This window comes from Siniperca chuatsi, linkage group LG10, assembly GCF_020085105.1.
Source record: "Siniperca chuatsi isolate FFG_IHB_CAS linkage group LG10, ASM2008510v1, whole genome shotgun sequence".
Taxonomy (NCBI): domain Eukaryota; kingdom Metazoa; phylum Chordata; class Actinopteri; order Centrarchiformes; family Sinipercidae; genus Siniperca; species Siniperca chuatsi.
In genome coordinates this window covers 17,829,028-17,844,649 of record NC_058051.1, presented here as the reverse complement: position 1 = coordinate 17,844,649, position 15,622 = coordinate 17,829,028, and the positions used below count along the sequence as shown (strand labels likewise).

Here is a 15,622-nt window from a genome sequence, read left to right as displayed (position 1 = left end):
AAAATGAAAGTGTAAAGTCTTGTGAAAGCAAGCAATTCAAATGCCCTAGTAGTTGTAGAATATGGTCATGCTGAATAAGGCATTAATACGGGCTTTATAATGACTAATAAATGCCAATATGCTACTAAAATGCATGCTAATAAGTAAACTTGGTAAAGAGCTGCCAAAAATGAAGTGTAAAGTCTTGTGAAAGCAAGCAATTCAAATGCCCTAGTAGTTGTAGAATATGAATAAGGCATTAATACGGGCTTTATAATGACTAATAAATGCCAATATGCTACTAAAATGCATGCTAATAAGTAATTAATGGTGAATATTTGTACCTTAATATAAAGTGTTACCCATTATTGTTTTAATTGTGATTATTTGGTCACAATTATTTGGCCTGGATGAGCAAGCAGAACAGATATGAAAATTAATTATATGTCTTTTTATGTTACTACTGTTCTTATTCTAATATTGGCAATTGACAAAATTTAATAAAAGGAAGGCCAAATGTTTACTAAAGAAAATATAAAAACATCTCTAGTTGTGTGTTGATTCCAAAATTATTGAGATTATAAAAAACAAATAGGAGCCTGGAGACTTAGAAGTACATTGAATAGAGTGTTAGCATGAAGATTTTGTCACTCCACATTGCCACTACTGAGGTGTCCTTGAGCAAGGCCCTTAACCCACAAAGGCTCCACTGGAGCAGCAACACATTAGGCTGTGGTTGTACTGTGTATGAAATGTTTTAGCTTTGTAAGCAGGAAGTTCTGGAAAAAGAGAACAGCACTCTCAGTGAAAGTACCCTGGGTAAAAAAAGTTTTTTTTGTTTTGTTTTGTTTTTCAAACAAGCAGGGATACAATCATCTCAGCCAGTCATGAGAGACCAATCTTCTTGCAAGACCAGCTCAGAACAAAACTGTCTTTTATTGTCTTTTATACATTAAAAGTGGTAGCCTCTGAGTCTTGTCATTTACATTTCACACGCAAGGGCAACAGGCTGTAGATTACTAATCCTTGGAGATTTCTCTGACTAGTTGTTGTCTCTACCCCCAAAATAAAGTATGACTATGAAAAAGGGTTGAAAATATACATCTTGCAATACATTGTAATTGGTTTAATTGCTTATTTTTTATGTAATTAACAGATATGATCATGGAATTTGTTGCCAACAGCATGTTGATATGATCAGAATCAGAAATACTTTATTGATCCCCGAGGGGAAATTCTATATTGATTATAGTCACATTTTTCAATATGCACAAAAATAAAATCATTGATTATTGAAGGTACAAAGATCTGCATATAGATATTTAAATCTGAACCTGTGGGTGTTAAACTACAGCACATTACTCACAAGGAAATACTTTCTAAATTAAAAGGATGATTAGATGAAGTGATGTGATGTCAAGAGAGGACAGAGGTGAAGATGTGAAGAGTGAAACAGTCAGAATTAAGAAAAATGGAGTGCTGCCAGTCAGTTTTACAAGGAATAGATAGTGCCAGGCAGCATCATCAAGACAGTATTTCTTTATCAACTGGGCTCTAAATTTGGAAGACGAAGGATGAGGAGGAGGAGGAGGAGGAGGAGGAGGAGGAGGAGGAAAGGATTAGAAACAGAAAACTGTCAATCTGTTGCTGTTTATTACTCAGTTGGATCACAGGGTTCTGCTGAGAGTCTAAGAGATCCACGTGGGACACACATGCACACACATTCACACAAAAAAACACACTCATTCATTAAAACAACACACAAGTTGTGCTCCCTAGTGAAACCTGGCAACATCTGTTTAGGTCTGTTGATTGAGTGGACAGAATTAATCTAAATTATCCCTTCCAGATCCCACAGATTACCTATCTTCGAGACAGATAAACAAACTCAGAGTTGGTCACGTAAGGCCTAGGCATCTTAAGGCAAAGAATTTTCTGACTAGTCAAAGAATTTTCTAGAACCTATATCTTTTCACAATTTGTTGAGATGACAAGTTCGTATTGTTCTAATAATCCAAATTTAAACAAGACTAGAGTCTGCAGCCATGCTAGCGGCTCCTTATTGGTGCTTTGAGCTAAATGCTAACTTGCTAACATGCTTACAATGACAATGCTAACATGTTGATGTTTAGCAGGTATAATCTTAGTTTAGCATGTTACCTAAAATTTGGGAATTAGCAGTAAACACAAAGTACAGCTAAGGCTGATGGGAATGGCTCTGAGGTCTATGAATGTTTGTACCAAATTTCATGATAATCCATCCAAAAGTCGTTGAGCTATTTCAGTCTGGACCAAAGTGGTAGACCAATTGAATCTAGAGGAATCCCCCTCCAATTACATTCATTTAAACAGCAGAAACAATTGTGATACTGACATACAATGACAATGTTATTTGAAGAGAAATTTAGTGAACCTTGCAAGCATACTGTAAGGTGATTGTGGCAATACTATAAAGTATAATAGTTGGCAATACTGACTTCAAACCAGTCTGAATCAACACTAAATGAGGACAGAAATTACATATTTTTAGATACAGACAAATTAAAGAAAAAGCCCACATAAATTGTGTTAGTAAGGTGTTGTTCCACCACCAAGGAAACACACATACGCACACCACAAAATCTTACCAAGAACAATTTCTGATTCTCTTCTTGTTTTCACGTCAGGTCACATAAAGGTCACAGCCCTTCTTCGTCATCATAAAGGTCATCCTCTTTTCTCCTTGCTCCTGATCAAAGAAGATGGAGCACTGACACTCTGTCAGTATGGTATTAGCTCCCTATCTGTGTCTGCTATCTCTTTCACACAACCCACGTTTTTTTTATAAGAATCAAAAATTATGACAAACACCCACAAACAAATGTTAGTCTGCTTATGTGCCGTCACTTCACTTAAATACGCTCTGTTCTTTAGATTGATAAAAAGGTCATGGACTTTTAGAGGTATCATCACCAAAGAGACAAGGAGCAGCTTGTGCTCTCATATCCTCAAATCAAATTTTTATGGCCTTTGGATAGTCCAGCAGGAGAAGAGAGAGGAGAAGAGAGGAGAGGAGAAGAGAGGAGAGGAAAGGAGATTAAGATTGCTTGTGATTTTTTAATTAACCGAAACCTTAATGTCTGAACCCCTACATGTTTCAGTTGTATAGACCACCACACTGTGTCTCATCTCTGTCTTTACAAAGCCAGCTGATTCCGGCTGACTGGCTGGATCAGCGGCTGGTGTAGGACAGCAGCAGATGTGTGTGTGTTATCCGTATGATCCATCTACACTCATTATATAAGAGGATCTCTCTGCAGGTAACAGGCCATCTGTATGAAAAGGACATGGAGCACTGAGATCAAATGTTGTCTGTTCCAGCTCTGTGACAACACATGTTACCATTCAGGCAGGAGTGTGGATTAGCTGATTAAGTGTGAACTGTGTGGTTTAGCGGTTAAGACAATGACCATGAACTGCAATGTCCCTTGTTCAAGCCTGACTGGGGATCTGTGTCTTTCTCTTCCTTAATTTTCTGTAATCTCTATACTGTCTGTAATAAAAGCATGAAAATGCCCCAAAAATACTTGAAAAAAAGTGTGAATGTGGTGTGACTGTGGTCAACAGAGCAACTATTCTCTATATCTATCTATATCTATATCATCTATATTCACTCTCATCTTTCAGCGAATAAAGTATTCAAAACCGAGGTGGCATCTCTTGTGTTCTACCTCATCATCATCTCAAAGTAGTGTACAAAGCTGGTACAGGTAAAATGTTGAATCCAAATCCCTGGAATAGATTTTCGATTGAGGACTGTAGGCTTCTTCTGTTCAAGGAGTTCAAAGAGAAGACTTTCTGATAGGACAGCATGTTAAAGTCCCAGTCAGCCTGGCTGTAATGTGCTCCACCCTTGTGTTCAATGCACCATCTTGTGGGTATTTTATGAAATGGCATTTCAGATGTCCAAACAGCTATTGTCAACATCAAGTCAGTTCACTCATTTCAATTGGGAAATAGTAAGAGATAGGAGCCACTTTAAATTGGGGAATGTGTGAAAATGTCTGGGGTGAGAAGGTGCTGAATCTTATATTTCTTTTTATATAGAAGCAAGGCCTTCCTCAGCGTTAGTAATATTAATTTTCTTTTGGCCCTTCACCTCAATTTAGAAAAAACTGCAATATCCCCTCCAATAACTCAAAATAATATATTTATGGGGGAAAAAACCTCCCTATTTTTGAATAAGGTAAGTAAGGTAATAGCTAACAGCAATGCATAGCTTACAACAAGAAAAATACATTGTACAAAAGAAATAAGAGAAGCACTATTTATTCATTTGCACTGTACAGAAGAACAGGATTCTGAAAACATTTTGATCTTGGTTATAATATGTTACAGTGGAGCTAAAGGAAGTCAGTGGTTTCTGTTTCTACAACATTAAAAGTGTCATAGCACATGTTACATAGCGTCATTTGTCTGAATTTTGATATTTTTCTGCAGCCACTTCTGAAAAGGAAATGAGGACTTGCCAGAGACCACTGAGGGCTAACATCAAATGTATTGAACAGTAATAGTGAGGTAGCAAATGCTTACACTCAAGGGGATGAGGAATGAAAGAGAGCAGTGTTCAAATAGCACATCATAGGACTAGTTTTTACCTCTCGTGTGGAAATGAAATTAGGAACATTCTAGATAAGCACCCTGGAGCTAAACTCTCAACTTGACTCAAACTACAAGTGTTTTTGTCTGGGATGTTCCGCGAGACAACATTCGTGGGATTTGTTCAGCTGATGAACCTCCACACTTCCGTCAGCAGTCAGTTTTCGTGTTTTGGTAACAGAAATTACTGTATGCTGTAAAAAAAATAAAATAAAAAAACTTTATTAGTATTTTAGAGATTAAGCCATGTTGATAATTCTGTAATTCTCTAACATAAAATGATTTTAAAGATTATCATTATATAGTTGTACAGCATAACACAAAGAATACAGTGTCTGCTTGGTGACGTTAAAAAAGTCAGATGTCTACATATGTTGTAATTTTGTTTTCTTGTGATCCCAAGATGGAGTGATGAACCATCTGTGTAGACTCCTGTGCTTGACATCTTCTGAATGGGCAGAAGAGGAAAACTTATGGCAAGGTGTAGCATGCCTCTGCCCTTGTGTAGCCTCATATTGTGCTTGAATTTTCAGCCACAACAACAACAGGATGAAGGGCATAACCCTAAAACATAGAGATGAGTCCAGTCCAATCAAGTCAGGTCGGGTCAAACATGAGATGAGATGTTACAAAGAAAATATCAGTATACATTATGCAACAACTGATCTCAAAAATGTGTAGTAAGTAAGTAAAGAGTAATTCTGAAAGCATCAAACAATTTGCAGAATAATGATTAAATTAAGGATGCAGTCTTACCGGTCCTCTATGTTCTTCTTGAGGCTACAGACAACTATGCTGAAAAAGAAGAATATAAAGAGTCTCAGGCCATGCCAAGCCCAGAACGCCAATTTAGGCACCTGCCTGAACAGCACCTCCAGTCTGTGAGAAAGAGAAAAGATTCACTGAAATACTGTACACCAAATACAATGCATTTCTATTTGCTAAATTGATGTTGGTGTCTCTGTATAAGGGCATAACCAAACCATAACTATAACCATAACATTAGCATGACCTAAACAATGTAAAGGTGAAAAGACTTTCCAGGGTTAAGTATTGTTTGGGTTGAATTGGTCTGGATTAGTAGGTGTAAATGCATGGATGCACATCTGTCTTAAACCAATTGTTTAACATTTTGGGAAATATACTTATTTGCTCACTTGCTGAGAGTTAGACGAGAAGATTGATACCACTGTCTGTACACTAAATATGAAGCTACGGTTATCTTAGCTTAGCATTAACACTGGAAACAGGTCAAACAGCTAGCCTGACTCTGACTGAAGGTAACAAAATCGACCTTCCAACACCTCTAAATCTCACTAATTAACACGTTATATCTTATTTGTTTAAATGCATACTATATCATTTCTGCCACTCACATCAAAACAATAACAACAACAACAACATTATGAAAGTCATTACAAACTTTTAAATTAGACTTTGTAGATCTAATATGAGGGAAGATTCAGCAACTGGATTGCATACCAGATGTATACAGTTTGTGATAAGCCTACTGTAACTGCACAGCTTCATTCGGTGGTATTACTAACGTACGGCTCAGCAAGTGCATATATAACGTTTTCCCTCAGCTGAGAATCTATATCGCTCAGAGAGAATATCGTCAAGAAAAGAATTAGTGAAAGGGCAGCACTTTTTACTGCTGATTTAAGCCGAAACAATGAACATAACCTCCTACGGAGCAGGTTATGTGTTCAGCATAAGTTACCATGGTGATCTAGCCAGGTTAAAAGAGAGCCACCTTCGTGGCACTGAAAACTGGCTTTAGGCTCAACATAGCTGGCTAAAGCCACTAATCTCGCTTCGTAGTACACCCCTCAGGAGTTAATCGATTGTGTGAAGTTCTGTGGGGCTTTGAGTTGTCCTTGCGAGGGCATGACATGACTCCTCGGGCAATCCTGGCATTTTCAGGGGATTGGTGGATTTTGTTGCCTCCCTAGACAGTGTTCTGGAGGAGCATCTTGACAGTTAATTTACCGTTTGTAAAGGCGTCAAAGATGGCACAAAACAAGCTGTTGGACTGCATGCTGTCAGTGCTAAAGGATTACATTCTGGAGGAAGTAAAGAACGCTGATTTTATCGCCATTCAAGCCATTCAAAATTCAAGACTGACATTTCCACCCACTGCCAGCTGGTGCTTGTGCTAAGCTACATCGACGCCAACAGTGACACTCAACAGTATTTATTACCTGTGCCTACTCTGGAGTACGGCGTAAAATGACAGCATGAGTGGTAGGAGCAGGTGGGATAAGATTCTCACAGTGAGTCCAAACATGCTCAGATAGGTCACCACGTTGCCCAGCAGAACTGAAACACAAATGTTGGGGGTTGGAGGGGGTTGGTTTGGCAAGTAGTGGTTATGGTTAGGGTAAGTCTCCAGGAAATAAATGTAAATCAATGTAATGTCTTCTGAAGTGATGGAAACACAACTGTGTGTGCGTGTGCCAGCCATACCATTCTTTGTCATGTCAAAATGGAGAGGAGGTTCTTTAATTGGTCGATTTCCGGACCATTCATGATCAGTAGAGCTGCCCGTCTGCATGGATCTATTATCTATAGAAGATGTCAGTGTAGCGGTCTCATTTTCCGCCTTCATCTCCTCCTCGTCCTCTATGGTGGTCTCCACATGCATCCACGTTTTAGTTTGGTTGTGGTTAAGTGGCCCTTGGGATACTTTGTGTATCATCAAATATGGGGCAAGACCTGAGACCGGAAGACGAGATAGAGTCTGCGCATAACAGAAATTACCACTATCTTCAATTACACAATTTTTCCCCCTGTAGTTACAGTTGACCCACCGTTGTTCAGAAGGAAATGAATAGCATCTTTGTAGCCGCTGTCGTAGGCTTGTTCCAGAGTCTAAAGAGAGATAATATAACACACAAATAGAATTTAATATTACAAAATTATTCTTTTTCACAGGGTTATTGTTGGGCAAGTTCCCTTAATTCACAGTGATTCATCAACAAGTGTGTGGTAAAGGGTCACCCCATCTAGTGGTATTATTTGCAAAAGAAGAATTAATTCATTTAGGTTGACATTTATGGGTTATAGTATCGCATTATGTAGCATAAAAACTATGAGATCATCTTCAAAAGTAAAAAATCAGATTTTCTGAATAGTGTTCAGTTGAGTCCCAACTGTTAGCAAACCCAAGTTTAATTTCCTGTACTGCATTTCTAAAGATGTTAAATGTTAAATAATTGTTTCAACCACCTAGGCAGCTACCAATATACCATAATAGACTGAGAACAAAGTCTCCACATGGAGAGTTTAGCATCCAGTGAGATACAACAGGGGTCTGACCTCTAAAGCCATGGGATAGAGGGCATTGATGATCCTGAAGCTGTTAGCCATGTTGCCCTTCAAGGTGGTTCCACTCACTACCATGTCCCACATGCAAGGTGTGTCGGCAGGACAGATGTCTGTCTCTCCAGAGAATGGAGACACCGTCAAGATGTGACTGCAGGGTGCAGGCAGTACTGGCTGCATGCTGCTAAAACCCCCATCCACATAATGCTGTGAGATAAGATCAAACACATTATGATACAGACCAAACAATGGGCTGGAAGTGAGCGTGTGAAAAGGCCATCAAATACTCACTACTCCTCTGAAGGATGGAGGCAGCATACCACAGTACCCAGGCACAAAGCAGCTACATAACAAAGCCTTGGAATAAAAATGGTAATGATTACAAATATGCTTAAAAACTTACTTTTTTTTACTTACTTTGCCTCTAACCTGCTCAGGAAAAATCATTAGGGTGTGAATCTGTAGTACCAACTCACCTGTACTACATCCTCTTTGGACTGGAACTCAGACATGATAATGAGCTTGCTATCAGTCATGCGGGTCGTAGCAACAGCAAGACGCCCACTGGCCAGTTGGTGTGCATTAAAAGGAAGATGTTTGTGTAAAATTGACTCTAACCAGTGGAAAACATTGACTGAGGGGTTAAATGGTCCAAGTGTAAAAGCCTTCATCTGTTTGGCAAAATGTATCATCTCATCTCGCATAGTAACTGTAAAATAGAAGACTTTGAGTTAGAAAAAGTAATTACATGCAACAGAAGTAGGCTTAGAAAAAAAAGATAAAGTCACTTACTCAGGCTAATTTCACAGACTACAGCAGCTGCTACCAGAGATCCAGCAGATGCACCCAGGACACAAGGTGCTGCACGCAGTATCCAGGGTGCATAATTTAAGAAGCACTGGGCAACCCCTAACTGGTAGGTGGCCATGAATCCAGATCCAGAGAAGGAGATAGAAAGAGGAACTTCACGATAATGACAACCGGAAACTCCTGGAGCCATTTTCTAAAGGCTTTGAATGTTTTTATCATATATGATGAAAGTGCTGTGGCAAAAACTCCTTTCTGTCTTTTAAAAGTAGACCAAGATAAAGCAGGCTGATATGAGTTATCCAGTGAAATTGGATGACAGTTTAACAATCAGTGTTTTTAAGCCAATGTCAATTAGACATACCATATTGGTCATGCTCATGTGATACAGCATGCAATACTCTCAATGACTTTGTGTCTGTTTCTAGTCCTAAAAGCTAACATGATTTTGGTTTGCTTATCTCAGGCTGGCTTCCATGTGATACTACTAAAAACGAAAAGCTCCAGATCTTAGACAATGCTGAACTAATGAATTAAAAGTACAAATCCACAAAAACAGACTTTAATAAGTCCTTTCTTTTAGAATTTCTTTTTTAGGATTTCACAGTAACAGTTTTCAAAAGGACAACTAAAGCACTTTAGTTCTAAGTTATTAATTATATTGAAGTATGTGACAAACAAATCTTTGCATCTTGAGTCGTATTAGTTTTAACAGAATTATTAACATTTAGGTCAAACTTATTTAAATTGTTGTCTTTTTTGAATTTCCTAATTGACAAAACAAACGTTAATATCTGCCAGATATTACATCACTGCTCTGACTCCTCTGGGTCTTTTTTACTGAAACAAAGTAAAATATATTTTTTTCTATATTTAATACAACACAGCACTTTTCATTAAAGTAGTCACTGTTTTCATATAATATGCAGATAAGGAGAGATCTTATTCAATTCAATTACATTTTATTTATATAGTGCCAATTCATAACAGAAGTTATCTCATTGCACTTTTCCTATAGAGCAGGTCTAGACCGTACAAATCCCACCATGAGCAAGCATTTGGCGACAGTGGCAAGGAAAAACTTCCTTTAAAAGGCAGAAACCTTGGACAGAACCAGACTCAATGGTGGGCGGTTATCTGCTGCTGCCATCTTATAGTTTTGAACAAAAGAACAAACACAGCCTGTTCTACTAGTGTTATTGATTTTCGATGACACTACTTTATTTATTTTATTTTATTTTACTATATGTACCCAAGACACTATTGATACGGAGTATATTATCCTGGTGAAATAAAATACATTTAAATATAATGTAAACAAATTGTGAAATGTCCTAATTTCTGCAGTCTATGACGTAAGGTCATTTATCAGCAGCTGAGCTACGGGTTATCATGCTACCACAGAACCCCCTGCAGGTAGCCTACAGATGCCAGCATTGACCTGAGAGTAAGGCAAGAAGGAGTACTGTGAATGTGTGTGTTCTCCATGCTGCCTTTTTCTATGAGCTTGCACACACTGTTAGTGATGCATTTAACCAAAACACAAACCTATGTTAGTAAGGGGACTATAGACACGGCATAAATCAATCTCCAGAATACAATGTTGGCATTTTACTTTCCTGCATACCATAGCCTATGTTGAATCTCTACGTTTCAAACGCTGTGGTTAAGGTCTGATTATGTTTAGGCACAAAAAACACTTGGTTAGGCTTAGGAAAAGATCATGATTTGGGTTAAACTACCCGGTTTGGTGGCCACATTTACGGTTACAAACATCCAGACGTCTTGCTATAAAATACCCGGTTTTGTTGCCACAAAAATGGCTACAAATGTCAGATTTTGTTAGTTGAAACAGGAAACTAACAGTGGTCTTGCACACGGGTCTCTGCTATTTTGGCAACTCCAGTCATCCAGTCATCTTTAACACTGCGTTTATGTTCTAGCCACCACCCACCCAACCCCACTCCACCCCACCCTCCACCTCCACGTATGAAAGTCAGCTCCTGAGGATGTCATCTGGACTACATCACTTTCTATATGATACATATTGTAGAAATGTTGATATGATACGTATTACAGCCTACGTATAAAATGTAGACATTCAACGTGGTTTGCAGAAACATACGAAATGGCTACATTTTATTCTGGCAACTGGACTGCATAAATGATCAATTGTAACTAGATTATTCACCAAAGTTGTTAATCTCATCACTGAGCATCTGTAATAAAAGACATCATTTGAGTATTCAAATAAACAGAAATCATTTATCAAATTTGAGAAGTACCATACAAAATACTTATTTACAAAGCTGGAAAACTGTGACAATTAACCTATATACTATCAAATTTGAAACTTAATAAATACCTCGACTTGATGTTGATAAAGCAAATTGATATTTGTCAAATAAACTGTACTACTTGTACAAACTGACAAGACCTACAGTATATAATAAATGAAAAATGCACCTTTTGTATTGCACTTGTGTTGAGCAACCTTGAAAGATTTAAGTTCTGTTGATTATTTGGCTCTTTGAATATTAATGTGATTTCTTTCACAGTTTTCCTCATCCCTTAATATTAGTGTTCATTCTGATCACAGTGACACATTGATTCATAGCAAAATGAAAAGCAATCTCAAGGTGCAAAAATTCCAAACAATATATCTAACAGTGCATTTTGTTAAACCTGTACATACATGGGTTATTTTCTGACAATCTCCATTTTATTCTGTAATAATTTGTGTTGTATTGTATTTAGGACATTTAATACACAGTTTTTTACTATGCAGGAGGCTGTGGAGAAGCACGATCAGGGGAAACCTCAAAATGGTCCTCACTGAACTCATGTGTAGGACTGTTGTCTGGAAAGTCCCCGTCCTGTGGTGGGGTGTGTTCTGGTGACTCGGCAGGGTCAGCCTGCGGTTTCCTGATGCCCTGTGGGAGTTTCAGAAACCTGAGGGGAGGCAGAGAAGAGGCAATAACAATAAATGTGTGTGTTGTTGTGTGGAAAAGACAGGAGGAGAATGACAAAGGGGGTAGACAAAGGGGCAGGGACCTGAAGAGGAGTTTTTGTCCCCGCTCCTTTTTGATGATGTTGAGCTTGTAGTAGTGCCGCAAAGCACGGGACATTTTCTCATAGGTCATATTGTCTCGGTTCTGTAAAGAGATGACACATTATCAAGGGCCTGCAGTACAACATTTACTCTGCTCCCATGTCCCTTGTTTTTGCTGTTTTGTCTCTCCACCTGTGTGTTCATTTTCCCTGTAAGGTGAACCACACAGACCTGGGTACTCACCTTGTGGTTTCCCCAGAGACGTGCCAGTCCATTGGGGTCAACCACCCTGAACACCAGGCTGTCCTGGTCTTCCCATCGGATGTATTCTTGGTAACGGTCGTCACACAGCAGCTGATACACATAGTCCCACAGCAGTCTGCACTCTGGCCATGATTAAAACAGCAATAAGACATATGTTGCCAAACCTTATACTACTATCATCAATTATTGGTATTTAAAGCTCTATTAAAGGTCCAGTGTGTAACATTTAGGAGGAGCTATTGGCAGTGCTATACGGTGAGTGAGTAGTGAGTTTTATGAATGTCTAAATATATAAGAAATTGAGAAGCTGATAGTGTATCAAAGGCTTGTGTCTATGAGTTTTTCTACCCCCTAGTGGTCAAAAATAGCTTGATACAGTTTTTAAAAGGAAGTCCAATTTGTATTATCTGTGTACCTTGTGTAGGACAAAATACATTTGTTTTCGTATATTTTCAGAGTGAATGCTGTAATACAACTGTTAATAAATTAACATAACATTACCTGGGATGCGGCCGTTGGCTTTGTGCAGCAGGCTCCTTGGCTCCTCTCGACTGGACAGGTTGAGCGGCTCCTGGGTGATGCTCTCTGTTTGGGGAGGACACTGGACTTGGTTGTGGAGCAATGTAGAGACAGCTGCTGATCCATCTACAAGAGAGAAGAAAAGATACAGAGAGCGACAAAGAGAGAGGGTCAAAATCAGACATCACAGTAAATAATTACAACTGCAGGCCACTTTATTTCTTATATTGCCATTTTTTATACCCACTACTATGTGTGAGTGGAGCAGGGTACGTGTAAAGGATCAGGGGACGATTTCTGAGAGGTGGCATGGGCTGTGGATGGTTGGTCACAGTGGTTACAGCAGCTGCCGACACTGCAGTTGTGAAAGCGAGGGAAACTGTGAGAGAGAAATATAAGGAACTGAAAAAGAGCTAAACTGAAAGCAAAAGAGATTTTTCAGCAGCTTGAACATTGTACATTAATGGCTAATGCAATGTACAACACAAAGAGGCCATTTCACTATTTGCATACAGTATGTAGAACATTGTTTTGGGCTGCGGAGTTGTAAGATAATGGGTTTCCAGGTAACAACGGCACACCCACTGGCACCCATCCTACTTTCTATAATGGAAAGCACCTTTTTTATGGTAGGGACAAACGAAGAGTGTGTGTGTTTGTATTCTTCTACTGAAGGGTAAAATGTCCTCACCAAAAGTGGAAATTTTATCTGATGGGTGCAGCTGCCGATAAACGTTTTACATACAAAACATAGCACATTATACTGTATATAATGCATTGCAGTTTATTAAACTACTTAAAAGCATATAATATAGTGAGACTTCTTTACATCTGGAACATTAAAATGCTGCTTACAACTATTTAACACCCTGAAAGTGGCCATTATTCATTGTACTGGTTTAGTTACATTTTTAAACACAGGACTTTTACATGTCAATTGACATTGTGGTTACTTCTTTAGCCCCCTGGCCCTCACATGTACAGAAAAAGTATAGTGTAATTTTGACTAGCATAAGGGTTGAGGGTAGGCATGCATTGGTCAGGGTTAAACTTCAGCATTGAATGAATGAATTCCTGCATGATGTGTTTGCACATGTACATGCGGCTGATCAGGAAGTATTCGTGCCACAGTCTAACCGGGATAAACAAGTTTGATTTGATACGCGAGAAACCCAAACAATCAACTGTGTGTGATTGTCGTGTGTGTGTTCTTTGCACTGCCATGCACTCTTGCGCTATCTGTACCAGTGCTACGACCCTGTGCATACACTACATAACAATCTGACCTTAATATCGATGGTTTGTTGTCCAGATCTTTCCTGTATATTGTAGCTATATGTTTAAGTTTGATTATATTTGTTTAGCTTGATATCTTTGTTTAGCTGTACGTCTGTGTCTGTATTGTCCTGTTAATTTGTTCTCTGCGCTGTGTTTGAGTATTTTGAGAGCTCCTGAGAACTGGAGTCAAATTCCCTGTATGTGTCAATATTCATGGCCAATAAAACTGATTCTGACTGATTATGTATATGTTTAAAAATTTACTCCTAGACATTACTGACCTTGGGTGTCATTGACCGTGGGAGGCTGGGGCTCTTGGACACTCTGAGGGGGTATCTGGCAGCTTACTGGGCTCTGGATGTGTCCAGTTGCCATGGAGGGAGACGTATTTGGGGGGTCACAGACAACACTCCTCCTTTGCTGTTTTACACACTGTAGGATCTCATACAGAACATCACCTGTAGAAAACAGGGGGTGCGTATGAAAACACAGGCGCAAAACCAGTCAGCACATTCTCTTTCTGCATACACACTCATTACTACCTGAGCTGGGACAGCGGCGTCTGAAGTCTTCCTTGGTGAGCAGGCACAGGGCTCGACCGTTCATCTCAAAGCGTCCCTTTTCAGGCCGGCGCAGTGAGTACTCCTTCTGAGCCCAGTGGAGCCAGTGGGCAACATCCTCCTTATCCCACAGAGATGGGTTTATTCCTAGAAAACAGATGCACAAAATTCAAAAACACATTGTTACAGGTGGCATTTGTGCTGTAGTAAAGGCTGTTGCATCTACATTGCTGCATGTTATTTATGGACTGGTATCTTTAAGGTAAACGAAGGACAAGTCAAACAGAGAAGAGAGTTTGACTCACGCAGCCTTCCAGGTAGATGCCACAGGTCTTCCTGAGTGGGAGGACTGACCAAAGGAAGCTGGTTTAGGGGGGGGTGATGCACACTGAGTGGACTGTTGACTTGCCCTGCATGCATTATGGATGTAGGACTGTTTGCTCTGTTTTCTTGCTGCAAAACATGGACACACGTGCCCATAAGTAGCCTACACACACCACTTAGTGGCCGTATAGAAACAGCAATGCAGAGCGATTTTAAAACGTTTGACCTAAAAGCAAAATTTTCAGTAGCCTAAACCAGAGCAGTTGGTCATAGAAATATAGTTAGGCTCCCTGCCTGTCTGCTTTTAAAGACAGCGCATTTTTAAACGGTTTTGACCATAACTTACCTTGACCAAAGGTGACGGGGAAATGTTCTCCATGGAAATGTCTTTTATCTGTTCGACTGTACGAAAAAACAGGATGATATCCTTATAAGCAGACATATAACTCGTCCAATAAATGAAATAAACTGCAGATCAAACCTCCCCAAACTCCATTTTAAATGAAGATTGAATATAACTTTCGAAGAAATAATACTCTACTATTTTCACATCCGAGCCTTCCGGGAAATGAAAACGAAAGAAACATAATCCTTGCAGGGGGTGTGTGCAAAATAGGCTGATTGGAGGAAGCAACCGCAGAGGGAAAACATTTTACTACACTTGAGCGCGATCAAGCCGCATAGGCCTTTTTATAAGACCGCTGAATAAAATATCTCTTATATATAAATGAAGTATGAGCAAAAACTGTTCCTGTGTGTTTTCACACTTTCGTGCATTAAATATCTAAATGAAGAATTCTTGGGGGTGGAACAAATGAAAATTGTGAGTGAGTAAAAAAACTGTGAGAGTGTGGATAAGTGAATGAGAGATTAC

The 15,622-nt window shown here is 39.1% G+C and overlaps 2 protein-coding genes across 6 annotated transcripts; both read right to left on the bottom strand.

Moving 5' to 3' along the window:
• Positions 1 to 4,271: 4,271 nt before the first annotated feature.
• On the bottom strand, positions 4,272 to 10,714 carry pnpla1 (patatin-like phospholipase domain containing 1). 2 transcript variants are annotated; one of them, XM_044209755.1, is made up of 10 exons: positions 8,737 to 10,714; positions 8,421 to 8,653; positions 8,236 to 8,301; positions 7,939 to 8,151; positions 7,431 to 7,491; positions 7,087 to 7,335; positions 6,822 to 6,939; positions 5,374 to 5,496; positions 4,987 to 5,181; positions 4,272 to 4,811 (listed from the first exon to the last, which is right to left on the bottom strand). In XM_044209755.1, exons 1-10 carry the CDS (start codon positions 8,942 to 8,944, stop codon positions 4,802 to 4,804), a joined length of 1,476 nt encoding a protein of 491 aa, XP_044065690.1. In that variant the 5' UTR covers positions 8,945 to 10,714; the 3' UTR covers positions 4,272 to 4,801. The 2 variants fall into 2 exon arrangements, with proteins under 2 accessions (XP_044065690.1, XP_044065691.1); XM_044209756.1 differs by having other exon boundaries at positions 5,374 to 5,412.
• A 288-nt stretch (positions 10,715 to 11,002) lies between these two features.
• etv7 (ETS variant transcription factor 7) lies at positions 11,003 to 15,356 on the bottom strand. 4 transcript variants are annotated; one of them, XM_044209758.1, is made up of 9 exons: positions 15,095 to 15,337; positions 14,730 to 14,877; positions 14,407 to 14,571; positions 14,146 to 14,322; positions 12,834 to 12,965; positions 12,569 to 12,712; positions 12,047 to 12,189; positions 11,806 to 11,906; positions 11,003 to 11,703 (listed from the first exon to the last, which is right to left on the bottom strand). In XM_044209758.1, the coding sequence occupies exons 1-9, from the start codon at positions 15,188 to 15,190 to the stop codon at positions 11,532 to 11,534; spliced, it is 1,278 nt and encodes a 425-aa protein (XP_044065693.1). In that variant the 5' UTR covers positions 15,191 to 15,337; the 3' UTR covers positions 11,003 to 11,531. The 4 variants fall into 4 exon arrangements, with proteins under 4 accessions (XP_044065693.1, XP_044065694.1, XP_044065695.1 ...); XM_044209759.1 differs by having other exon boundaries at positions 12,834 to 12,941; XM_044209760.1 differs by lacking the exon at positions 12,834 to 12,965 and having other exon boundaries at positions 15,095 to 15,356.
• Positions 15,357 to 15,622: the final 266 nt, after the last annotated feature.

Excerpts from the sequence above, each read along its gene's own strand:
- pnpla1 (XM_044209755.1), bottom strand. The coding sequence starts at position 8,944 with ATGGCTCCAGGAGTTTCCGGTTGTCATTATCGTGAAGTTCCTCTTTCT. Across the intron at positions 7,492-7,938 it reads TCTATCCCATGGCTTTAGAG|ACTCTGGAACAAGCCTACGA; the intron begins GTCAGACCCCTG and ends ATCTCTCTTTAG. Across the intron at positions 7,336-7,430 it reads TCATTTCCTTCTGAACAACG|GTCTTGCCCCATATTTGATG; the intron begins GTGGGTCAACTG and ends TTCCGGTCTCAG.
- etv7 (XM_044209758.1), bottom strand. The coding sequence starts at position 15,190 with ATGTCTGCTTATAAGGATATCATCCTGTTTTTTCGTACAGTCGAACAG. Across the intron at positions 12,713-12,833 it reads TGCTCCACTCACACATAGTA|ATGGATCAGCAGCTGTCTCT; the intron begins GTGGGTATAAAA and ends TCTCTCTTGTAG. Across the intron at positions 11,907-12,046 it reads GTCTCTGGGGAAACCACAAG|AACCGAGACAATATGACCTA; the intron begins GTGAGTACCCAG and ends ATCTCTTTACAG.